We start from the raw sequence: 25,135 nt of genomic DNA on the forward strand, positions 1-25,135 counted from the left end.
TGGCTCACGGGCCCAGCTGCTCCGCGGCATGTGAGATCTTCCCAGACCAGGGCTCGAGCCCACGTCCCCTGCATTGGCAGGCAGATTCTCAACCACTGCGCCCCCAGGGAAGCCCCTGACATTGATTTTATTCAGAAGGAAAGCTAGGAAATCTTATGACTATCTCCTGATTTTACTCCAGCATTTACCTTTTGTTTTAATCCATAAAACGATATCCTAGGGACTTCCCTGGTGACGCAGTGGTTAAGAATCCGCCTGCCAGTGCACGGGACACGGGTTCGAGCCCTGGTCTGGGAAGACCCCACATGCCGCGGAGCAGCTAAGCCCGTGCGCCACAACTACTGAGCCTGCGCTTTAGAGCCCGTGCTCCGCAACAAGAGAAGCCACCGCAATGAGAAGCCCACGCACTGCAACCAAGAGTAGCCCCTGCTCGCTGCAACTAGAGAAAGCCCATGCACAACAATGAAGACCCAATGCAGCCAAAAATAAATAAATAAATTTATTTATTTATTTAAAAAAAAATGGTTTCCTAGAACCAAGTGCTTTTAAGGTGAAAAAAGGCAGGTGAGAAGGTGGAAAAAAATATTTGGAATTTATACTGCAGATAAAGAGTTAATATTCCTAATATTAAAAGAACTGCCAAAAGTTAAGTAAAAGACCAACTGCACAGAAAAAATGGGTAAAGGGATAAGAACAGGTAGTTCACAGAAAGAAAGATGCAAATGATCCTTAAACATCTGGGAAGGTGATCAACCTTACTCCTGATAGGTGAAATTCACATTAAACCTCCCCTGACCTCAGACATCACAGGTTTTCAAGCCTCCCAGATGACTGTGGTGTGCAGTGAGGTCGAGGTCGAGAAACAGCTCTTGACAACCCCGCCTTTGACACCAAGGCTCAGAGAAGCGACGGGGCTCGTCTCAGGACTCCCAGAAGGGAAGCTTCTGTCTCCTGGGTTGCAGCCCGGTGCCTGTCCAGGAAACCACACCGCCTTTCAGACGAGGCTCTGCATCCCTGCACGTGCTTCACTCCCCACTCTTCTATATGATAGAATAGTTTATACCACCAGGCAGTGGTGTGAATAAAATGAGAAAAACTTCTAGCACAGAGTGCTTAGTAAATGTCAGTTCAAGCAGCTTAACAACAACAAAAAACGATCCTGAGATACCATTTCCTGCATCAGATTGGCAAAATGTTGGAAGTTTGATAAGCCGTAAGCCATGCTGGGGAAATGGGTGCTCCCATGTGGGGGGTGAGCGTAAGCTTGGCCAGTGACAGCTGTGGGAGGTTACTGACCGCAGCCATTGTTTGTAATAGTTACAGTTTATAAACGACTCAGATGTCCGTCCGTACAGGACGGAGTGAATGAACTATGGTCTATCCACGCGGTGGAGCACCAAAGGAGCGATCGTACTGTGGAGTGAGCTCCAGGTTGTATTACTAAGTGAAAAAAGCAAGGTGCGTAGCAGTATGTGTAGTTCAAATGGAAGGATGAACCAGAAAGGAATAAAGTTTTCAGTAATTATGTTGTGAATAATATTGAAACTATTATAGAAACTTTACAGCATAAAGAAAATAGATAATTTTGTTCATATCATTAGGAAGCAAGATTTTCAGTCTAAAATAAAAGTTGAAAAGATAGAAAACACTGAAGTTAAGCAGAAACTCCAGAGATCCTAAACTGGATTGGAAATATCAGTATGAACTCATGATATCGTTTCTCTTAGAAAATTCTAGCTCCATCTACTCAGAGTTGTAGAAAGAGGTTCAAGTGGCTCCTGAGTCCACTTGATGGGACCCTAATAGTCTTTGATAGCTGCCTTGCCATTTGGTATGTCAAGATGTTCCAAGCTCATTTTGTACGTTTTTTGACTGGGATTTGGGCTCACCCAGCTCTTGAAGAAGCCTGAGCTTTCTGTTAATGGGAAGTGGTGCCTCCAGAGCACACTTGGGCGCTCGGGGCGGTCATTGCTCTCGGAGTGGTCGTCGTATGTATTTAGTTTTAAATCTAAAATATTTACCGAGAGCCACAACTACTGAGCCCACATGCCACAGCTACTGAAGCGTGCACGCCTAGAGCCTGTGCTCCACAACAAGAGAAGCCACCGCAACGAGAAGCCCACACACCGCAACGAAGAGTAGCCCCCACTCACTGCAACTAGAGAAAGCTGTGGCTCGCGGGCTCTAGAGCGCAGGCTCAGTAGTTGTGGCGCACGGGCTTAGTTGCTCCACGGCATGTGGGATCTTCTCGGACTAGGACTTGAACCCATGTCGCCTGCATTGGCAGGTGGATTCTTAACCACTGCACCACCAGGGTGGTCCATTAATATTTATGAATTTTGAAGAAAAAAAAGAACAATACTTCCCTATGTTTATACATGTTGGTAATAGTTTGTCCGGTATGCTTCAAGGTCACTTTTTCTGGATATAAAGTTTTCAGCTCACATTTTCGAGTTTCTTAAATGTGTTACTCCATGTTCTCCTGCTTTAAGACTGGCTGTTGAAAATCTAATGATAACTTACTTTTCTTTTCCGTATACGTTATGGGTTCTTTTTCTCCTCCTTGGTGGTCACTGCCTAGATCCATTATCAGTGGAGGTGCTAAATAGTGCTATCTTAATTCTGTCATCCTTCCTGCATTTATTAGCTGGAATTTTGGATTTTGCAAAACTGTGATGGTGGCAGCATCATAGTGTTTGGATTTTCCCAGATTCTCACCAAAAAAAAGAAAAAAACTCAACCAAAAAACTGAAACAGATGTACCCAAAACAATGGATAGCATGTCCAGAAGCACAAGTGACAAAGCATCCCCAGGAACTCCAAAACACAAATGGGTGCAGACAAAACACCAGCTCCGAAAACAAAACCTGCAAAACCTGTGCAGGACAAAGCCAAGGTGGCTACAGGGTGTCTCAGACCTGAGAGCAGGAGTAGACTGTGGGATGGACCCATTTGAGAAGAGCAGGTGAAACAGGAATGGGTGTTCCTTCTCTGGCTGTGGGCGAGTCCACGGGGGCCATGGGAAAGCCTGGAGGAGCTGGAGTGCATTGGCCCCCTTGAACTGGACGTGGACACAGACCAGTCAGGATTCTCTTCCAGGATTGGGCCCACATTGAGGGGTGAAATAAAAACTGAGCAGCGAGACCTGTGTGAGATCAACCAGATGCAACATTTGAATCTTGTTTAGGTACTTACTGGAAGAAACCAAGTGGAAAAAAAATTAGACAGTGGGCTAATACGACTGCTAATTGGATAATTTGTATTAAATATTTATCATTAACTTTTAGTTGTGATAAGATATATGTACAAGAAAGGTTCCTAGTCTTTTAGATATTAATAACGAAGTATTTGTGGATAAAATGATATATTAGGGCTTTAATTTAAAATAATTTTGGGGCTGGGGCCGTATAGCTGGAACAAGATTGGCCAAGTGTCAGTAACTGTTGAAGCTGGTGGATGGATACGTAGGCGCTCATTAACGTTTTTCTCCGGGTTATGCAGGACGATCTAGTACCGGCAGTCTGAGTGGGTTTAGGTGCAAATTAAGAATGGATAACAAATGTGACTTTCCATAGAATCTCTTAGTCCTTTTAGGCCTAGTCATTTATTTTGGGGAGTGTATAAAGAATACCCAAGGATAAAAGTAAATTATTTGCTAGCTTCAGAGAATCCTCTAAATACTATTAAAGATCATCAAACCAATTCTATTGTTGGAGTTGAGGCTGTTATTTCATTTTCAGGTCACTAAGGTCAAGGAGGTAATGTTCTTACAGTAGAGACTCAGCTCATTTCCCCAGATACGCTTGTTCAGCAGTGTTCTTATCAGAACTGGGAATGTAATGTTAATCATTAATTATTTTGAGGCCTTGGCCGTCTTGAGAATGCTTAATGTTTAGCTTGCAGTGCCGTTGTAGCTGATTTTGTTATAGCTGGTTATTTTTTCAGGAATAGACCAATGCCTTGCAAATAACACGAGGGCTCTTTTTGGCCTGAGGTCATCAAAGTATTGCTCAGTACATGCTGCACTAACTGTCCCAAAGGGACACTTGCCCAAATACTTAACTTACTCTTGATTATGATTAGATCTTGATTGTAGTCATAATAGACATTGCACAGAGGTTAAAACGGACTTGGTCTTGGTGAAAGATGAGGCAGCAGCTAAGAAAGGCTTTGTATATCATAGTTCTTACACACAAAGATCCTTTCATGTGACTTGTACACTGTTCCCCTGCGCATGTGCTGACTTGTCTTTCGATCTTCTTATCTGCCTAGGCTTGGAGCAAGTATGTGAACAAGCTGGGTGACTTTGCCAAGCCAGAGAACGTGGACTTGGCCGTGCAGTGCCTGAATGAGCTCATAGCCAGCACGCTGCACCACATCCCTGACGTCATCACTTACCTTTCACGACTTAGAAACCAGAGCATATTCAACTTCTGTGCTATTCCACAGGTGTGGATCGGGGAGGCCGAGGGGTCGGGGTGCTGTGCTGGGGATGGCATGCCTAGAATGTGTGTGCTGTTTTGGTCTGTGTATTCAGGAATGTGGTTCCTTAAAAAAATGACTCCAGTGTATTTTCTTCTGCCAGGGGCAGGCACGTTCACAACACCTCCCCTCTGCCCCATGGCCATCACACTCAGGTCAACCTTGAGGTTAAGCCTGCTTCTTTCCAGAACCTTCTAGAACCCTTTTTTTCCTAAACGAGTTAGTTTGATGCTTATCCTCACAGTTAAATCTAGGGCTTTGAGTCAGATTTATGAGGAGTGCTGGGTGAAACACAGGTGAAGCTGTTACTAAAAAGTCTTATTTAAGCACCTAATTTTGGCTGTCCTTTTCCCAGATCTTGGGATAACAGAACCTGATCCTGTGGACCTAGGAGCTTACACTTTTTAAATGCCTTTACCAGTTATTTCCGTTTTAACTCAAATAAAATGAAGAAAGTTACAAGATTTAACTGATTTGGAAACTTGGTTTCGTCTTGTTCCAATGACCAATCTGACCAGTTGATGGAGCTAAACTCTTTATGCCAGACTTATGTTTCCATCTGTCCTAGAAATAATTTACCTTTGAGCATTGGAAACTACACGGCCCCCTTTCTTTTGTCCCCTGCCACCCCCGTGCTACTTTTTTTTTTAATGTATAATGATTATGTTCATTGTAGGAAAAATAGGGAGAAAAAACAAAATAGAAAAAACTTTCCAGATATTTTTTTGGAATATCTATTTTTCAGATCTAATAACCCATTGCCCCAGCATGGAAAATGTTACATTGGCTTGTGTTTGTTTTTTCCAAATAAAAAGGAAATATCGTGACTAAACTATAGAATTATTCAAGACTGCAAAGGGCAGTTGATTCTGTGTTTTGCTGAGAAAGGGAAACGTGGGAAAGGGAGAAGTCTTGACATGCTTTGTTTATGGGTATTTTCTCTTGGTTAGTTGCATCTTAGCCCTTTGGCACTTTCTCCCGAAGGTTCTCTTCCCTTCTCATGATGATCGCTTACAGTGCAATTTCTCACTTCATTTCATGAAATGAGATGAATTAGTGTTTTCTCTCTCTCTCATTATCTGTAGGTCATGGCCATTGCCACTTTGGCTGCCTGTTATAATAATCAGCAGGTATTCAAAGGGGTGGTGAAGATACGAAAAGGGCAAGCAGTCACCCTGATGATGGATGCCACCAACATGCCAGCTGTAAAAGCTATAATACACCAGTACATGGAAGAGGTGGGCTTTCATTTAATAATATCACTCTTTAAACGTTTCATATTTGGATATTAGATGATCTTAACAGCTCACAGTGTTACGGCCTTGGTGTTGGACGGCTTGGTGTCCTTTATTTGGAAGAATAGGCAGAGAGAGCCGACTGTTGGGCGCTGCCCGGTACCCTGGTCAGAGGGGATAGAGGAAGCCAGGCCTTAGGATGGCGCTCCCAGGAGAATCACATTTTCTGAGCTGGAAGATGAAGTTAGAGGCCAGCCAGGCTTCTTGTCTCACGGCTGAGGTGTGTGAAGCCGAGGCTCTGGCTGCTGACGCAGCGTCTGACTGAGTGGATCCGGGACCCCAGGCCGCACTCCGACACCTGGTCCAGTACTTTCCACTGTGGCAGGGACCTCAATTGAGAAACCATCATAGGGAATTTAGCAAAGGAAAAACCATCAAGCTGCAACTATTTCTAAATTTTCTAATGCAGATCTCATTTCAGATGCCCAAACCATCCTGTAAAACAGAACGTACTTGTTCTAGTCCAATCTCCAACTCTGGAGGGTGTAATGCATGACTCGGTTCAAAAGAACTTTTTCTTAGAGGCTAGAACTCTACTCGCCAGGCCCTGGAGCAGGGCTTCTCAGATGGAGGTGACTTGGCTTCCGCCTCCCCTGGGGGACACTTGGCAATGTGTGGAGACATTTTTGGTTGTCACGCTGGGGTGTGAGTGGCTCCTGCCGTCTGGTGTGCAGACACCCGAGATCCTTAGGTTGGTTCTTACTGAAGATTGAAATCCTGCAGAAGGAGATGAAAACACAGGATCCCCCTCCCACGGGTCACTGCTGCCCCTGGTTTCCTGATGCCTCCCGACCCCGGGTTATGCTTTGACAGGGACGAGATTTGTAACAGCAGTTTCACCTGAACAGAATTCTGCAGAACAACTCTTTCCTCTGATTTCCATCGCATATTGCACCTTCTCCTTGTATTTCCTCCCTGTCTTGCACCTGCCAAGTTTTGCACCTCAGCATTTCTGCCTGAGGCACCTATAGAAGGTGTAAGAGAAAAATCAGATTTTTTAAAAATCCTAAACTTCTTTTACTGACTAGATGAATATGTTCAGCCATTGACCAAAAAACTGCTACTGACAAGACTTGGGAAACGGGGGTTCACTGTTTAGCCAGCACTTATTTGGGGCATACTCTGTGCTTGGCATAGCAGCCAAATAGGTGGATACTATTAATGTCAGGGAAGTTTGAGGCCCTAACCCCATGGCTGGGGCCAGAGTTTGGACCCAGGTCTGGCTGACTTCAGAGCCTACGCTGTTCACCACGATTCTAAGGGCTTGAATTACCCTTTCTAAACAGAATAGTGCCTTTTTTAGGCACTGTTTCTCCATTTTATGTAAATTAGAAACATTCTATATGGTTTGTAGTTCAGAGCAATTTTAGTTCTGCAGTTTTATTCTGATCACTGATTTTAGAAAACAATGTTTTAAAAACTGTGGTAGGCAGTTCCATTACTATATTAAACTTCAGACTTTATTAGGTATTTTCCTTCACTACTGGAATTAAATCCTAGTTGTGATTCACAGTTTGATTTAGGGCAGGGCTGGGCAGACTACAGTTGTGATTCACAGTTTGACTTAGGGCAGGGCTGGCTGACCCCCTGGTTTTGTAAATGCCTTTTTATTAGGACATAGCCATGCCCATTTGTTTCCGTATTGTCCGTGGCTTCTCAGGGCTCTACAGCAGCAGAGCTGAGTGGCTGTAACAGAGGGGGCCCACAAAGCTGAAAATACTTTCTTGGACCTTTAAGGAAAAGTTTGCTGACCTCTGATCTAGGGCATGAATTATTTTGTTTAAAATTACTCTAGGGACTTCCCTGGTGGTCCAGTGGTTAAGACTCCACGGTCCCAATCCAGGGGGCCCGGGTTCGATCCCTGGTCAGGGAACTAGATCCCACACGCATGCCGCAACCAAAAGATCCTGCATGCCGCAGCGAAGATCCCACACGTGGCAACGAAGATCCCACACGCCGCAACTAAGACCCGGCGCAGCCAAATAAGTAAATGAATATATTTTTTTAAAGTATATAAAGCTACTCTAGTGAAACTCAGGGTATTTTGGAGGAAATACTAATAAGTTGATTTGACTCAAAAAACTGAAAATTTCTAAGTCTCAAGTAATAGAAAGTGATAATGGTTTTAATATCAGCCTTAAAGACTTTTTTTTTTTTTTTTGGCTGCATTGGGTCTTCGTTGCAGTGCGCGGGCTTCTCATTGTGGTGGCTTCTCTTGTTGTGGAGCACAGGCTTCAGTAGTTGTGGCACGCGGGCTCAGTAGTTGTGGCTCTCGGGCTCTAGAGCGCAGGCTCAGTAGTTGTGGCGCACAGGCTTAGTTGCTCCGTGGCATGTGGGATCTTCCCGGACCAGGGCTCGAACCCGTGTCCCTTGCATTGGCAGGCGGATTGTTAACCACTGCGCCACCAGGGGAGCCCAAGGACATTTTGTCAATACAATTTCAAATGAAGGCTTTTTGTATGAAGTCCCCAGGTTGTCAGGCATTTTGCTGGTGGCCAGAGGTTAACTCTACTCCTGTGTCTCCTCACTGAGCATGTCTGTCCTTTGCAGTAAGACGGGAAGACATTTACCCCTCAGGTCCCTGGTTGTAGCAGTAACGCACCTGCAGGGGACTTCAGAGTTCTCCTCTTGCAACTCTAAGGTGTAAAGGACGAGGTAGAGCGAAGGCCGGATCCTCTGAGCAGGGGGAGCTGCTCCTCAGGCCCTCATCCTCTGGCGCAGCCTCAGCTGGAAACCAGTCTGGCTACCTGGCAGCTGGTGAGAAGCTCAACCAGCTATTCTGGGACAGAAACAAATGCTCAGGCAAACAGCCAGAAACTTTGATTTGCTTCTCTGCCGAAGATGATTCCTTGGCAAGGGCCAACTTTTTCAAGCGGGTGGAGCTTCCCTTTTGGCTGTGGTCGGTCTAGAACGGCGCCGTACTCTCAGTCCCTGTGGGTCCTTGTGACTCAGAGTGTGGTCCTCCGCCCGGCTTCTGTGTCCCCTGCCGGCGTGTGAGCGTTTCAGTCCTTGAGTCAGAATGTGCCCATAGCAGGATGCTCAGGTGGCGCCTGTGAACACAGTTTGAAGAGCACGGCTCTAGCTCCCCACCTCGTTCTCAGCCAACTGTGCATTTAACCCTGTGAGCAAGTGCGGAATTGGATGCTGTGAATTTGGGTTTGGATGCTGTGAACTCAGGATTGGATGCTGTGAACTTGGGATTGGATGCTGTGAACTTGGGATTGGATGTCTGAACTCGCTGCACTTTTGTCTGTGTCCTGACCCCCATCTAAGCACTCTTTCCCTCCTGCCCTCTTGCCTGAGCTCCTCCGCCTTTCTCCCCCGCCCCTGCCTCTCGGTGTATATCTGTGCTCAGGTCAGTCCCTGCAGACAGCGGGCACATCCTAACTCCTCCTGGGCTTCAGCTCTCTCTGCCTCCCCGCTCCCTCTCCTTTCCTTCACAGCTAAGCTTCTTGAAAGGGCAGGTGTTCTTCTTCTTCTTCTTCTTTTTAATATTTATTTATTTATTTAATTGGTTGCGTTGGGTCTTAGTTGCGGCAGGTGGGCTCCTTAATTGGGCTCAAGGGCCCCTTAGTTGTGGCATGCGAACTCTTAGTTGTGGCATGCACGTGGGATCTAGTTCCCGGACCAGGTACTGAACCTGGGCCCCCTGCATTGGGAGCGCTGAGTCTTAACCACTGCACCACCAGGGAAGTCCCAGGGCAGGTGTTCTTAATGGTATTGATTCCCTTTTTTTTTTCTCAGCCTACTTCATTGTAACTTTTGTTTCCTACCTTTGTCATTAGAACTTTTCTTACCGAAGTGATTTGATGACCCCCCCAGCACACAAATCTCACGAGCACTTTCTTTACTCTTCACAGATCCCACTGTATCATTTGACACTGTGGGTCTCTCTCCTTGAAGCCCTTTCCTTTTTTGGCTTCTGTGACACTTGACCCCAGTTCAATCTCTTAACCCCTCTGCCCGCTCCTTTGTCCTCTGGCTCCTGGTGCTGGTGTTTGCTGGGGTTCGTTCTTGATTTTCGTGTTTTCTCACCACGTAAGGGCTCTCCGGCTGCCTCATCTGCTGCCGTGGCTTCCTTCTTCCCCCACCACGTGCTCCTCACGCCTGACCTGATGGCTCCAGCTCAGGCCTTGGTCATTAACTTCTTTTTGTTGTCTGATGACATTACCTTTCACCTAATCGTGGAATCCAGGTAATCTGGAGGCTGTTCTCCCTAACCCACCTCCGGGATCTCCACGTCCTGGCTGTTCTCGTTATGCTTTCATACTTGTCACAATTTTGTGTGCATTACCCTCTGACCGAGCACTTCTGGAACTTTACCTACAAAAAATAACCAGAAAATGTGCAGCAATGCTTATTGGAGCATTTTGTCCTCATGCCTCGTTGGGAGTGAATTGATTAAATTGTAGTACATTCATACTATGCAGCTTGTGTTTAAAAAAAGAATGACATTATTTTGTGGGTTCTAGCATTAAAAAATGTCCATAAAAAATTGTGTGAGCGAAGGAAGTCAAATTATAGAACAATATGTTTGTAACCTAATTTTTAAATAAAATTGTGTGTATAATTTGATATGGATAATATAGAATCATATATAGTTGTACACTATATATAATCATATATAGTACATATAATATATAATACATCTTTATGACATTTTGTGTTTGTATAGAGGCTTATATGGGCGTAGCAAGAGGTATAAAAGGAACTACACCAGTATATCATTATTACATTAATATATGTATTAATATGTGACGGTTTGTACGTTTATATGTATAGGCTTATAAGGACAAAGTGAGGGGGAATAATGTAAGGGAATTTTGATTTTTTTTTTTAAATTTATTTATTTATTTATTTATTTATTTATTTTTTGGCTGTGTTGGGTCTTCGTTTCTGTGCGAGGGCTTTCTCTAGTTGCGGCGAGCGGGGGCCACTCTTCATCGCGGTGTGCGGGCCTCTCACTATCGCGGCCTCTCCCGTTGCGGAGCACAGGCTCCAGACGCGCAGGCTCAGTAGTTGTGGCTCACGGACCTAGTTGCTCCGCGGCATGTGGGATCTTGCCAGACCAGGGCTCGAACCCGTGTCCCCTGCATTGGCAGGCAGATTCTCAACCACTTCGCCACCAGGGAAGCCCTGATTTCTTTATTTTTGTTTTGCCTATTTTTATAAGCATAATTCCATCATCTAAAATTTTTGAGAAGAAATTATAGTTTCATCCCCATGTGGTCTTCTCTCTGTAGCTATGCTTCATCGTGTTAGATGTTAGATGTCATTGGCGTATTCCTGTCAGCGTGTTCTTTTATTTCCTCGCTACATTAAATTGTAGCTGTGCTTTTTAGGGTGAGGGGGGCAAGAATATAAGACAACGTTTGTGGGAAAAACATGCCCATTGTGTAATGGAAAATTGAAGATAATAATTTTATAAATGCCTGCTCCGTCCTCTTCATCCGCTTTGCCTCTGTCTGGGCTCAGGTCCCTGTCGCTTCCCTCGTTAGTGACCTCTGGGTCGGTTGGTTTGAGGCAGGAAACGTTGATCGAGGGCCTGCTGTGTGCTGGGCGCAGGGCTGGGCTGGAGATGGAAAGGCAAGGAAGCCGCGGTGCCTTCAGGCCTTTGGTCTATTTAGGGAGACGCGCAGATGGTGGCCCGGCGTGGGCGACGGGGGTAGTATATACCCGAGGGGGCCCTCGGCCCGACCTGGGCATGCGGGCCGGGTGCCGTAGAAGACAGCTGCCTGGGCCGAGACTTGGGTGGAGGTGGGACTCCGCCCGGCGACGGCACGTGGGAGGAGCGTTCCCGGGGAGGGAACGGAAGCGGAACGGAAGCGGCAGCGTCGCACATGGAAGACGATCACAGGCAGCTGTTACTGGCGTGCGCGGGGGCCTGGGCAGGGCCAGGGGCACGCTCGGGAGCTCAGGCCTCGCCCGGCCGGGGGTAGGGAGCCCCCGAGGCTGCCACGCAGAGGGGCTTGTAGGTCTCTTTGGTGACGCGTGGTGGGGCAGATGAGTGGATTTTAGGGTTCAAGCACAGAGGCAGGAGCTCGATTTGGAGGCTGGTAAAGCTCCGATGCGAGAGCCTAACCTAAGCAGGAGCAGCGTTTGCAGGTGTGGGGAGGAGGCCTGGGTTCAGCAGGGATTCTGGAGCTTTGGGAGGGGAGGGTGTGCAGGGACGGGGAGGCCTCCGGGGCGACTCTCGGGGGCCCTGCTTTGTTCTCGCCTGCCGCGCACACCTCTGAGCCCATCTCGTTCTCCCGAGTGCCCATGCCCGGTCTGTGCAGTGTGTTTCCCTCCTCCGTGTGGCTCTGCTGTAGCCTCAGCAAGCAACGTGGACGTCAGTGGCTCTGCGAGGTTCCGAGGGTGGGGCTCTCGGGGGCCACCCTGCTGCTCCGGGATGGCCCGTGGGATCACACAGGCCCCGCTGACATCCTGCCTTATTAGTGGAGTGACTTTGGGTTATTACTTCTGTGTTCTCTGAGCCTCAGTTTTTCTCATTGGTAAAATGGGCATAAAATGCCTAGCTGTTTCAGGTTGTAGTAAGAAGTGAACACAGATGTTTATAAAGTTCCCAGGACTTACTATCTTCTTCTCTTCCTTCCACAGATTTATCACAGAATCCCCAACTCCGACCCATGTTCTGCTAAAACAAGGCAGATCATCTCCACGATCAGGACACAGAATCTTCCCAACTGTCAGCTCATCTCTCGGAGCCACTACTCACCCATTTCCCTGTCGTTTGTCATGCTCCTGGTGGCCCTGAGCTGGCAGTATCTGAGCGCCCTGTCCCAGGTCACAGAGGGCTGTGTTCAGACCGGAGAGCACTGACTGGGCTTGGGCGGGAGACTGGACACCCTGGGAGGTGGGCTGACCTTCTCTTCAGGGACGGATGTGGGCTTCCCCCCTTTTCCCTCCTGCTTTAATCCCTCCAAGAACTCTGTGGGCCTGGACCTTTAGAAACTGTGACATGCGGTGAAGATAAGCTTAAAGGGAAAGGACACTTCAGCCTCGGCCGCCTGTGTTCACCTGTGCCCACCTGGGCAGGGTGACTGAGGGCTGAGCGTCCACTGCTGTGGGTCACAGTCAGGGCTGCATCTGGGCCTGCAGAGAGATCATACTTAGTGTGAATACGGGCTAGAATTATAATTGAATGTATTTAATTTGAAGCAACCTTTGACTATCTATCCTAGTAGAAAGTGAAGTGCATTTTCTTTCTGTTCTGTTCCTGTTTTTCTCATCCTTTGGTTTTCTTCAGTGGACTTGAATGTAGTAGATGCAAATGTTTAGAGTTCTAGGAATATTCCCGTGTTTCCTAAGGATGCAGACTATCTTCTGCATGTGAAGGCTAGGAAGTAAGTTCTGGGTGGGGTTAGCATTATTTCCTCATTTAAAGGGAGTTTAGGTTTCAGGATTGCCTTTGGCCCCATCGTAGCAGGCTGGTTTCCAGTTAAGGCTGACGTTTCTGAGATTTTTATAATAAAGAACTGAATTACTCGGCATTTGTCAAGGGCAGTTCACTTGAAGCCTGATGAGCGTGGCAGGTGCGGAACTCCAGGCTGGAGTTACTGGTTGAGGGACGGTGGCCACTGCTGCCACCGGGAAGCAGGGACCTGGCATCCCCACCCCGCGCTGTGCCTGCCGGGAAGGGAGCAAGGCCATCACCTCCGCCAGCCTGCTCTACTTCTAGCTAATTCTCTTAGCTGCATTCAGAAATTTTATTGCATTCGGAGGGTATTTTCAGCTTTGGGGTTTTTTTCTGTTTGTTTCTCAAGAAAGGCGGAAGATGTTTTCAGGTGATTGGCTTGAAAGCCAAGTGGCACTCAGCCCAGTTCCCCCAGCACGGTGGTCCACCTTCCTCTTCCCTCCAGCATCCCCGAGGTTTGGGCTGTGCCCACCCACTGACTCCCTGAGAGTCTCAGCTCAGAGGGGGTGTTTGAAAAAGCCCCTCAGGCTGAGAATCCGTCGCAGGGCGTTAAGTACTTTCCCGAAGCTGTGCTCTTGGTGTGTAGTGTATAGGCAGTCCTCTTTTGCTGCAGCTCTCTGTGTTGTGATTTAGTCACTGAAGGAGCTATGTTCCAGCAGTAACGTTGGGTTTGCACTGTGACACACGTACCTACACTGATTCTTCTCGTGTGGGCCGCTGCTGCCGTCTGACCATGGACTGTTTTGGTTCGAGACTCAGTCCTGGATGAACCAGTCACCAGTGACATTGAAGCCAAAGTCACTTACCACTTAGAGCACATCTCTAAGCCAGACTCGGCAGTGAGTAATTTAAGCATCAGAACTTGGTTTGCGATTCCAAGGTAGGTGTTAAGATTTGTGTGTTGAAATCTATTCTGCTGAAGTTCACGTAGGACACGGGACAACCGGGCGGAAGGAGCCTTGGTCTGAGGTGGATGCGTTGGAAGCTGCTCTTCTGGCTCAGCCGTGGGCTGTGGGGCTTTCTGAGCTTCTGGTGGTTTGTATGATTTTAGGTCCCTCCCAGCTGTAAAGCTATAAAGGTCTTAGCTCGCATGCCCACTCCTTTGGAAGAACATTTCCCTTCTAAATGTTTTCTATAATGCAATTGCCAGATAATACAGGATACCCAGTTAAACTTGAATTTCGGATAAACTGGTTTTTTAGTATAATTATGCCCCAAATACTGCACAGGACATATTTATGCTAAAAAATGACTTCTGAAATTCAGATCTGATTTGGCATCCTGTATTTTTATTTGCTGAATCTGGCAATCCCACCGTCTACTCCACACTTTTAAGGTAAGTAATTAAATGTACAGCATCCCTGGCATAGTGTACGTGACTCCTACTCACAGTGGGAGATTTTAAGTCTTCCTCAGAGGAATATCTGACCCATCTGAATCCAGGGCTTTAAATCAAGAAACCTAACAGAGCCTAACCCCATTTGGGGAACTTTCTGGAGCCCTAGCTGAGACCTGCACACACACCCACACCCTGCCCTGGGAAACAACTACCTGGAAGCCCCACTCTTCTATCTACTGAGCCTCTTCTCTGCGGCTGGGGGTGTAGGGGGAGGAGGAGGGGTGGCTAGACATCTGCTAATTAACAGGCATTCTAGGTTATTCTTTTTTTAAAATTTATTTTTGGCTGCATTGGGTCTTCGTTGCTACGTGTGGGCTTCTCATTGCGTTGGCTTCTCTTGTCGCGGAGCATGGGCTCTAGGGAGCATGGGCTTCAGTACTTGTGACGCACGGGCTTAGTTGCTCCACCAGATGTGGGATCTTCCCGGACCAGGGCTCAAACCCGTGTCCCCTGCATTGGCAGGCGTATTCTTAACGACCAGGGAAGCCCTAGGTTATTCTTAGTTTTGGAAACAGAGCTCTAAGGCTGGTTCTTAAACTTTAGTGAACTGCTTGAAGGTTCCAGATTGCTAGGACCATGCTTTCTCAGTGGATCTGGGGAGGTGCCCCTAAACCTGCATTTTTAACAAGTTCCCTGGTGACACAAATGCTGCTGGTCAGGAGACCAGCTTGGGAACCACTGCTGTAAGGCGTTCCTCAAACCACCGTGAACGTGAGTCACCTGGAGTCTTTGTTAACTACAGATGCAGATTCAGGTCTGGCCCCAAGTTGTGCATTTCTTGCAAGAACCTCGGAGATGGCAATGCTACTGGTCCAAGGACCCCTCCTGAGGCTCCGACGTACAGCTTTCTGATGCCTATTAAAGGAATGGGAAGGGTTGGACTACCTCTGCTCACCCCTCTAAATCTGAACAAAAATACGCCCTTCTCCATGTAAAGAACGAAAAGGCGCTGTCACTTCCAACTGTCATCTTGTTTGAAGGCACCCAAGGAAAACTTAGCACCTACTGAATTGAGCTGAGGTGATGAGGTGGTGGTAGTAGGGTAATTTGTTTACTGAAGTGACATCAGTCCCAATCATAAACATTGCTTTCTGTTTTCTCACAAAGACTCCTTAGGCCAAGCGTGAAGATGCCCCGAGGTCCAGTTCGGTTCACTTAATGCATCTCTGCTGGCTTCCGGGTGAGGATGGGAGAAAGTAGTAAACAGAATTATTCACCTCAGTTTGGGAGTGGGTAGAACATGTTAGAACTTCACTGAGCTTATGAATGTATCCTAGTTGAAATTGTACAGATAACGCAATGAGGAATTTGTAGCTTTAACCCCTGTTAAACATTCTGTAAGTACTATGAGTTTCACGTTTCTCCTGCAATGTTCGCCACGTGTTTAAGAGCGTATTTGAGGTACTTCTGATCCTAATTTCTGGGGCACATCGGAAGTTAAACCTCCTGTGCTTCTGGGAAGAGCTGGCCCCACTCCCAGCTGTGGAAGGGAAATGACGGGGTATTGACAGGCCAGGGTGCGGGCAGAGGTGGAGATTCTGACAGTCTCCTGTTCCCTCGAGAACTGGGGTCCTCCCGTTGCGTGTGGGTAATTAGGGTGATGCGAAGCAGCAACTCTTAACCAGCATCCCGAGAGACAGGAGCTCCTGACACTGCGCACGGGCTCTGCCCCGACCCGGAGAGCTGGTCTTCCAGCAGGACTGGCTACACCGCCAGCGCCCCACGCCTGCAGGAACCCGCAGGTCACTGCTGCTGTGCGGGTGGTAAAATAAAAACAGAGGTAAGCGTTCTTGCCTCTTTAATGAAGCAGGAACAGAGCTCATCGAGGCTTGGGGCAGTGTGGGGTGGTCGATTTACAGAAGAGGGTTGATGAGAATGATGGAAAAGCAAGGAGAGGAGGTGCTGTGGTTTGAAAGTATGGCTGCAGCAGTGAAGTTAAAAAATTAGGTATTTATTTTGTTCCACTCAACCCAGGCAAGATATCCCTGGTTAGAGGTTCAAGGGCACCCAGATCCATGGGAACACGATTCCTTCTGGGGGAGAAGGAGAGACAGCAGCTGAAAGTCTACAGACAGTGACAATCTTCGAGATGGCACCAGGACGCAGACTTCACATTGAAGGAGAGGCATTTTATTGGCAGTCATTCCTTTCTTTGTTACATTAACAGGGTGAAGCAGTGATTTTAAAACAGTAAAAGCTGGCTTCTCCCCAAACTAGTTTCGCTGTGGTATCAGAGGGCAGCAGGTCAGAGAAACCTCAACCACCGAGTTTGAAGGAGACAATCTGTACAGCTGTACAGTCTTCCAACTAGTAGACTCTCAGTCACATGATCAGCCGAGGAGCACAAAACAGAAAACCTAAGAATCATGCCAAGGACAAGACCAGAGAGGGTTAGCAGCGCTGCAGACCTCGACAGATGCAGGGGGCCTGGGAGAGCGTGGCTTTCTCCGAAGGGCTGCCCCACTCTCTCTCCTCAACCTATTCCGGATCTAGAAAGCCGCCTGCTTGGGTGGGACTCCATCGAGCTAGGAGAGCTCTCTGCTTTCCACTCCTTTGGGAAACTACAAACCCTTCAGGTCTGTCTTGCTCCCTGGTGATGCAAAGGCGGGGGCAGCAGGCGCTACACAGCTGGTCTACGGGAGAGGCTTGCTCTGCTGCGGCGGCGATGATATGTGCCTAAGTGCTTGTGTCATGACAGCAGTCCGTCCACTGGGCTGGCCTTGGCTGCGTCTCCTCGGAAGACAGTGCGGATGGCAGACGTGAGGCTTGGCCTGACCCAGTCCTTCAGGCCCTGGCTAAAAACCCTTGTATCTCATCCTAACTCAAAGAATAAAAGACAGACATTCCTACCCCCCCATCTCATCCCCAGTCTGAATGGCGGTATTTAGGGAAAAACTGGCCCAGGGCCGGCGGACAGGCCCACAGGAGATTACATCTTCTTATAGTACTGACGAATGCATGGGATTCCAGCCACAATTTCCGATTCGATTCCACAGTGATCCTGTCCTCTGAGGATTTTAAAGAAGCCTAGAGAGCAGAAGTAAGACGCCCTTAGACTGTGCTTGGCTTTTGACCTTTGCCGACATATCCAGACCCACCTCTGAAAGATGGGGAAGCGGAAGTCACAGACCAGCCCCAAAGCTGTCACCAGCCGGCCCACAAGGTGCTCGGCTGGCTTCCATTCACCCCACAGCCCAGCCCCGCATCCGGCCCCTGCACCTGGTGCCCTGGGGACCCGGGCCGAGCACACACCCTCTCGGGGTCAGAGGCTGCCCTCGTGGAGGCCAGGACAAGACGCCCGCTGTGCTCTGGCTCAGGGGGCCCTGCTCTTAGCAAGGGGCTGCGCTCACCATTGTCACCCCAGTCGGTGTTCCAGGAGTTGCCGACCAGCCAGTAGGGGGTGCCGTTCTCCACTCCCCAGCCCAGAATGCGGATGGCGTGGCCTCCCATCATCTCTCCTGTGACGTGCTGGTACACCCCTGGGAAAAGAGAAAGCGGTCAGACCGAGACCGGGCGGCCGCCCCATCTGCCACAGCACCCCTCCAGCTCGGCTGGTCACCCCAGGCAGGACAGACAGGGCCGGAGGAAAGGATGGGCCCTGGCGTTCCACGAGAAGGCTCCAGGGCTTCCCACAACATTTGGGAATTACTTATTTTTGAAAGCCTAACACACTCGAATATAAGGGGGGTAAATATTAAGATGGAGGCCAATCAAATGTGCTTGTTGGTTGCCTTTAAAACAAGTTGTAAATTCGAATAAAAATACCAACAGTTAACTGTGTTACCTACAGGGACTCCATGTAATGATTTGTCGAAAGGGTTCCGTGGCTTAGTTTTAAACTGCTGCTCTGGGGCACACCCTGCAGAGGTGCTGTGAGAGAGGGGCTGGGCTGGCAGCTGCCAGAAAGATGCTGGCTACGGTGCTCTGAGGTCCCCCAGGCTGCCGCCTCACTGGTGAATCACTTCGTCAAACTGGAAATGCGTCCTCTCATATAATATTGGGGGAGACTGTGTTAAGAACTGCCCAACTTTATCATTTTTTTCTTGCCAGGCACCTTGGTTTTTTTTTTTTCTATAAGACTGGAGAGCTTGGGAGTTTTCGATCTAGCAGCATATAAAATGAGACAGAAGCCCTCAGCACAGACTGTTCGTCTGGAAAGGGGGATTTCTAAGACAGCTCTCAGGCGGGGACCATCCTGTCCCCAGCCGTTTGAATCCCCACAGCAAGGTGCTCCCTCTTTCCTCATCCACTGGGTGCTGGGCGTGATGCTTAGACTCTGCCAAGACAAAGATGAAGGAGGAAACCTACCGTTACAACGTGAATGCAATGAGGAAGCAATGGAGGCGGATGGAGGCGGGGATGGAAAGGCTCCCCAAGGAAATATTTGAGCTGGCCTTTCCGGGGGGAGTAGGAATTTGGCCATACAGGAAACCTCTGGAGATGCCAGGGGGAGCCAGAGGACAGGGCAGGCAGGAAGCTGCCGAGAGCTCTACCACCAGCCAAGGAGCGGCCAGGGGCATGTGGCACCGCCTCCCCCTGGAGGCCCGCCTCCCACCCAGGAGGTCCCGCCAGCCGGGAACCCAGATCTCCCTCCTCCGCCAGCTGCCACCAGGGGTCGAGACACACCAGACTTGTACAGCAGGAAATCCGAATACACGGAGAAGGCCCCCTCGACTGGGCCGTTTTTGTAGATCTCCGCCATGATCTCCTTCTCGCTACCGGAGACGCTGTAGGAACTGCATCCTGCAAAGGAACCGGCCAAGTGGGGCAGGGCACCTCCCACAGAGGGTCGGTCAGTCACTCACTGATGCACGGGGCTTGCCCCGGCGCGTGTGCGCTGTGAGCCTGAGACCCTGGAAGCAGGGCAGGCGGCCCCCAGAAGGATTCTAGGGCAGACTACTCCCCCATGAAATGAGGGCTTTGGTCTCTTCCTTCCAAGGCTGAAGGTCTAAGGCACCATTCCCGCAGACTTCAGGGTGGAGACGGGCAGAGAATGCAGTGCGCTGCTCCCTCCGGTAAGACAGGCTCCATTCTGTGTTCCTGACCTAAGACCCCACAGCCCTGGCCCTCCCTCCTTGGCTTCCCCCGGCCGGTGCGCTGGGTCGCCCGCCCCGCTTACCAAAGTGCTTGTCTTCTTTGTAGGACGGGGTGTAGCCGGGCTCACAGATCTTGCTGCACTTGGGGGTGTCGCCCTCCCCCGTGCACGGGGGCCGGGAGCCGTTCACGTGGTGCTCGCAGGGGGGGATGGAGTAGGGCCTGCAACCTGGAGGGCCAAGGACAAAGGTAGGTGTCAGGAGAAAGCCCCTCAAAGGCCCCTTGAGGCCCGAGAGAAGAATCGGGGCGACGGCTCGCGGGAACAGAAGTCACACTCAAGCCTGCGGCACTGACACCTTCGTCCTCCTGTTGCTAACTCCGCCATACACAAGGCTGCCTTGTCTTTCTACCTGAAGTTTCAGCCCAGCATTCCTGCCCTCAACCCTTAACCTCTACTTTATATGGGAAAGTTGAGACCACTATTATTCCTGCATATAAAATCCATCTGGCCAGATGGGGGCTGAGGGCAGACACTCACCCACATGTGAGTTATAGAGGCCCCCAGACACCAGGCCATGTTTTGTCCAGAAGTTCCAGGCTCCAGAAGGAAAGCCGCCATTACAGCTGAGAAAAGAACCACTGGTTAAACTCATGGCGAGTGGTTCTCGCTGCTCCCAGACCACAGCCCGGTGCACCACCACCGCCTTCAGCAACTGGCCCAACGGTTCTCCCAGATCCCCAGACGCCCCATTCATCCTCCCGACAGTCACTTCTTGCAGGGACTCCCCCAGGCCTGCCCACAAAGATCCCCCAGGAGACAGAAGTACTTTCATAATCACATCCACACCAGGCTCCGTCTTCTGTCTAGACAGCGTTCTCGAAGGGCAGTACCTTAGAATCCCCTGGGGCTCTTACAAAACACCAACGCCAGGGACTCCCACTTCATTGCCGTGGGGTGAGACCTGAGCACTTTTTTTTTTTTAAACTCCCAGGTATTGCCAATCCGCAGCTGCATCTGAGAACTGCTGTCGCAGAACCAAGGGCGGAGTTGGCAGAAGACAGGGATCTGGTTACTTACTCATGTGGCTTACCTGGGAGCCCATCACCCTTAATTACAGAGAAGGAGACAGGCCCCAGACCACTACATTTCCTCAAGCAGGAAAGGGGAACCAGCACGACAAAACCCAGAAGCTACGCCGCCTGTGCCGAGAACATGTGTCTGGCCTGGACCCACAGCCCACACCCAGCTCTGCGCGGCCGGCCTGGCTTCCGACGCCCTGGGTCCCCATCATGTCTCAGCAAAGGCGGCGTCCTGCCTGAGGGAGCTCCCCGGCCAGCGCCCACCCGCGGGTCTGCTGAGGGGCTCCGACTCACCCATCCCCACACTCGTCACCACAGCAGGTCAGCATGTCCTCGGCGGACACCTCCACGCTGACACGCCCGTTGCTGCGGATGCAGAGCCGGTCAGAGATGGCTTCCACAGCCCCGAACGCCTGCAAGAACCGGCGCACTGAGCCCTATCCTGCACTGCGGGCCCTCCAGCCTCCACCCGGGGGGCGACGTCGGGCACCCCGCGCCCTCCTGGCGGCTGGCCCCTCTCCACGGCAGCGGAGTGGCCTGGTGCTCGAGCTGGGCATTAAAGCAAGAGAGCAATCCACCCCAAACCTCTACCTGGGCATTCAGTTCGCTGCTGAAACATGCGGTCTTTGGTTTCTGACATAAAAATATAGCTTGTACGAAGGACGAATACTGTATGATTCTACTTACATATGAGGTACCCAGACTAGTTAAAATCATGAGACAAAAACAAAAAAAAAAGGGCTTCCCTGGTGGCACAGTGGTTGAGAGTCTGCCCGCCAATGCAGGGGACACAGGTTCGAGCCCTGGTCTGGGAGGATCCCACGTGCCGCGGAGCAGCTGGGCCCGTGAGCCACAACTACTGAGCCTGCGCGTCTGGAGCCTGTGCTCCGCAACAAGAGAGGCTGCGACAGTGAGAGGCCCAGGCACCGCGATGAAGAGTGGCCCCCGCTTGCTGCAACTAGAGAAAGCCCTCGCACAGAAACGAAGACCCAACACAGCCAAAAAAAAAAAAAAAAACGTCAGGGGTGGAGCACACAGCTGTTAGCGTAACCGATTCCACTGTGGCCCCTGCAGCTCCTCCGGTCCTTCTGCTGACCCTACCCAGGGCTGCACGGCACAGTCAATCACTTCTGTGTCATCAAAGGCTTTAGTATTTACTAGATTTTAATAATCACTAGGACCTGGTAGCCTCTATGTTCTGTTAGTCCCCAAACAATGATGAAAACCTTCGCTGACATATTCCTGGTACCCGTGAAACAGGCTAGTTACCCATTCATGAATCTTAAGAATGCACTTTCCCTTTCCAAGCACCTACCTACCCCCCATACCCTGGGTGAGCTATGGAACTGTCCCAGGGGCTCCTCAGCAGTGCAGAAGGCGACTGCACATGCTTCCGGACTGCCGTCCCCACTCACACCCCTCATCCCGATCCCACCCTGCGAGTTACCCTGGAATACACTGATTCACTGATTTAAAAAAAGAAAAACCACAAGAGACAGAAAGCAGAAGAGTGGTTGCTGAGGGTCAGGGAGAGGGGAATGGGAGTTAGTGTTTCGTGGGGACAGAGTCTCAGTTCTGCACGATGAAGAGCTCTGTGGACGGAGGTGGTGATACCTGCACAGCAACCTGAATGGACCCAACGCCACATATCATGTGTATTTTACCCAAACAAACACAATTAAGAGAGCTCATTGATACAGAGGGGATGCTTCTTCAAAGTTAATGGTATTTGCTGATGGCCTGGGACAGTGTGTCAAACAGAAATAAAAACTGCTTCACAACCCATACGTGGGACACGCCCTGTACAGGGCATTCTGCACATACTGATTCTTCCGCCTGGTCCTGCAATGATTCACGACCTTAGGGATCCTTCTTGTTTTTATACTGGTGGAGACTGAGACTCGGGAACCTTCTGTGACTTGCCTAGTCACAGCTGGTCTAACCTCAACTCCCCTGGTCTCTCCCACCCCACCTGTCCCCTGGCCCCAGCCCTCCCGGCCAGCAGGGGCCTCACCCAGCAGGAGCCGCAGGAACCCTGGTCTCTGATCTCTCTGATGGTCGGGCAGTTTGGCCACTGTTCCCGGGCATCGAAGCTTTCAGGCAGAATCATGCCCTCAGCAAATGCAGCTCTGGAAAAAGGAAGGTCTCCGTCACAAGCTGTCACCTTAGAACCCACTCTCCCATCCCCGCAAAGGCCAGCTGACTGCCATCACCTAGAAGGGAAGAGGCACAAGGGTATGCAAAGGAGGGTGTATGCAAGGGTGTCCCCTTGGAATGTTATTTATTTATTTAAACACTTTTTTTTTTTTTTTTTTGGCTGTGCCGTGCAGCTTGCAGGATCTTAGTTCCCCGACCAGGGATCGAACCCGGGCCCTCAGCAGTGAGAGCGTGAAGTCCTAACCACCGGACCACCAGGGAATTCCCCCCTTGGAATTTTATAAAACAAAATAGGTTCTACTGCTCCACGTAACTTACCATCCTGTACGTTTCTTTCTACACCCATTTTATGGATATTTTTGAGGAGTTTTCGCCACAGGGTCCAGATAATTGTATCTCTTGCTTCCCCAACCCGACCCCAAGTCAAACATCTGCCCAGGTTCATCATTTTTTAAATACCTTCGCAACTGTGTAACGGTCCCCATAACGTAACTATCCCATCCTCACCGTTAGATTTTTCTAACGCTTCCTTCAAGAGTAATATCTACATGAAAATAGAAACTGCAGACTTTTCTAGAAAAAATAAACATTAATGGCAGATCATATGGTTTTTCTTAGATTTTCCTTAAATTATTCAAGATTGGGTCCATTCAGATCTTGGAGACCCAGACCTGGGGCCTTTCCCACTGCGGCGGGGACGCCTGGAGAAGCACCGTAGGAAACTCTGGCATCGGTGGCTAGGCCCTGTACCTCAGGCAGAGTCCCTGCAGCTCTGGGGGCAGTGAGGCCTACGGATGCCAGGGAAGCCTTCTTGCCTCCCCCTTCCCTCTGTGCCAAGCATCTCTGCTCCCATGGCAGTGGTGCTGGTGTAGCCGTGCGTCCTCCCCAGTAGTGGGCACTCACCTCTGGGGCAGCTTGGGCCCGCCCAGGAAGGTGCCACACAGCTTCTTCACGTAGCTCAGGTCCACGTTGTAGAAGTTGTGTCCAGCCTGGAAGACAGCCGCACCCATAGCAGTCACCCACCAACACGGGGCGGTGGGGGGGTGGGGATGTTTCCAGAGACGGGGTGGAGCATGCATACCACCCACACAAGCCCTGGCAAGGCCAGGGGTCCCCTCCACCTCCGCAGAGCAAGGGGGCTGGGGCACTGCTACAGAACAAATGTCTGTGTCACCCCCCCCAGAATTCATGTTGCAACCTAACCTCAATGTGATGGTGTTAAGAAGTGGGGCCTTTGGAGGTGCTTAGGTCATGAGGGTGGAGCCCCCATGAATGGGATCAGTGCCCTTTTATAAGGAGACTCCAGAGAGCTAGCTTACCCCTCAGGCCAAGTGAGGGCACAACAAGAAGTCAGCCACATGCAACCTGGAAGAGGGCCCCCACCAGAACCTGACCATGCCAACACCCTGATCTTGGAGCTCCAGCCTCCAGAACTGCAGGCAATACATTCCCGTTCACAAGCACTGATCCACACACTTTTGTCACAGCGGTCTGAACGGATTAAGACAGGCATCTGCAGAGCAGGCGGGGAGCAGCCCAGAGTGACCGCACGGGCAGTGGGCAGCTCTCAGACCAGTGGGTATCTCCTCCAAGCTGTACCGTTTGCTGACGTCACGAGAGACCCTCCACTGCCCTGAACATGGCTTATTCCTCACCCCCCTGTTCCTGTTGCCTCGGGCCTCAGGGCTGGGCAGAATCACGGAGTTGGTGGTACTGATGGGCTGTGACACCTACCACGGTGGGGTTACAGTGTCTACCCGGTGGTGAACTCTTCCAGAGCTGGTTTACCCCCATGCGCCTTCACACACTCTCACACACAGACAACACACACACGAGGGAAGGGGACAGGGCAGTGCGCGTGGGCCTCAGTGGTCAGGTCTATGAATCAGATCAACTGTCTAGGACACACTGTCCCATGGGCCACAGCTGCAGCCCCTCCCTCGGGAGTCAGAGTATACAGAAGGGGCCCCCAGCCCACCTTCCACGTAGTGTTTTGCTTGTTAACGAAGTTGACCAGCTCATCCGACAGAGGCGGGAAATGCACATTGCTCCAGGCACTGGTCAGCACCACCAGGCAGCTGAGTGTGGCCAAGAGCCGCCACATTTTGGAAACTGGATCCTAGATTAACCTGGAAAGGAAAGGACACAAGACATCAGGATGCTTCTTCCCTCAGTTCAGGTGCTTGACACACACAAGGTGTCACCTCAGGTAGCCCTGTTCTGGGGCCACAAACAAGCCAGTGGTCAAAGGGATCCCATTCCGTCCTGGCT

The 25,135-nt window shown here is 50.1% G+C and overlaps 2 protein-coding genes across 4 annotated transcripts in view; one reads left to right on the plus strand and one right to left on the minus strand.

Moving 5' to 3' along the window:
• Positions 1 to 12,953, plus strand: part of FDFT1 (farnesyl-diphosphate farnesyltransferase 1) — a 35,609-nt gene extending 22,656 nt beyond the window's left edge. For both annotated transcript variants that reach the window (XM_068552502.1, XM_068552501.1), the window contains 3 exons: positions 4,273 to 4,449; positions 5,568 to 5,720; positions 12,378 to 12,953. In XM_068552502.1, coding sequence (XP_068408603.1) covers positions 4,273 to 4,449; positions 5,568 to 5,720; positions 12,378 to 12,599 — 552 coding nt within the window. In that variant the 3' untranslated portion in view covers positions 12,600 to 12,953. The remainder of the gene's footprint in view (positions 1 to 4,272; positions 4,450 to 5,567; positions 5,721 to 12,377) is intronic.
• Positions 12,954 to 16,701: 3,748 nt separating this feature from the next.
• The window catches only part of CTSB (cathepsin B), a 46,799-nt gene continuing 38,365 nt past the window's right edge, over positions 16,702 to 25,135 (minus strand). For both annotated transcript variants that reach the window (XM_068552504.1, XM_068552503.1), the window contains exons 2-10: positions 24,843 to 24,993; positions 23,768 to 23,853; positions 22,722 to 22,836; positions 21,002 to 21,120; positions 20,166 to 20,251; positions 19,713 to 19,856; positions 19,220 to 19,336; positions 17,944 to 18,072; positions 16,702 to 17,620 (exon numbers count right to left, since the gene is read on the minus strand). In XM_068552504.1, coding sequence (XP_068408605.1) covers positions 17,523 to 17,620; positions 17,944 to 18,072; positions 19,220 to 19,336; positions 19,713 to 19,856; positions 20,166 to 20,251; positions 21,002 to 21,120; positions 22,722 to 22,836; positions 23,768 to 23,853; positions 24,843 to 24,968 — 1,020 coding nt within the window. In that variant the 5' untranslated portion in view covers positions 24,969 to 24,993 and the 3' untranslated portion in view covers positions 16,702 to 17,522. The remainder of the gene's footprint in view (positions 17,621 to 17,943; positions 18,073 to 19,219; positions 19,337 to 19,712; positions 19,857 to 20,165; positions 20,252 to 21,001; positions 21,121 to 22,721; positions 22,837 to 23,767; positions 23,854 to 24,842; positions 24,994 to 25,135) is intronic.

The sequence above is a fragment of the Eschrichtius robustus genome, chromosome 10 (assembly GCF_028021215.1).
Source record: "Eschrichtius robustus isolate mEscRob2 chromosome 10, mEscRob2.pri, whole genome shotgun sequence".
In the NCBI taxonomy this organism is placed as follows: Eukaryota; Metazoa; Chordata; class Mammalia; order Artiodactyla; family Eschrichtiidae; genus Eschrichtius; species Eschrichtius robustus.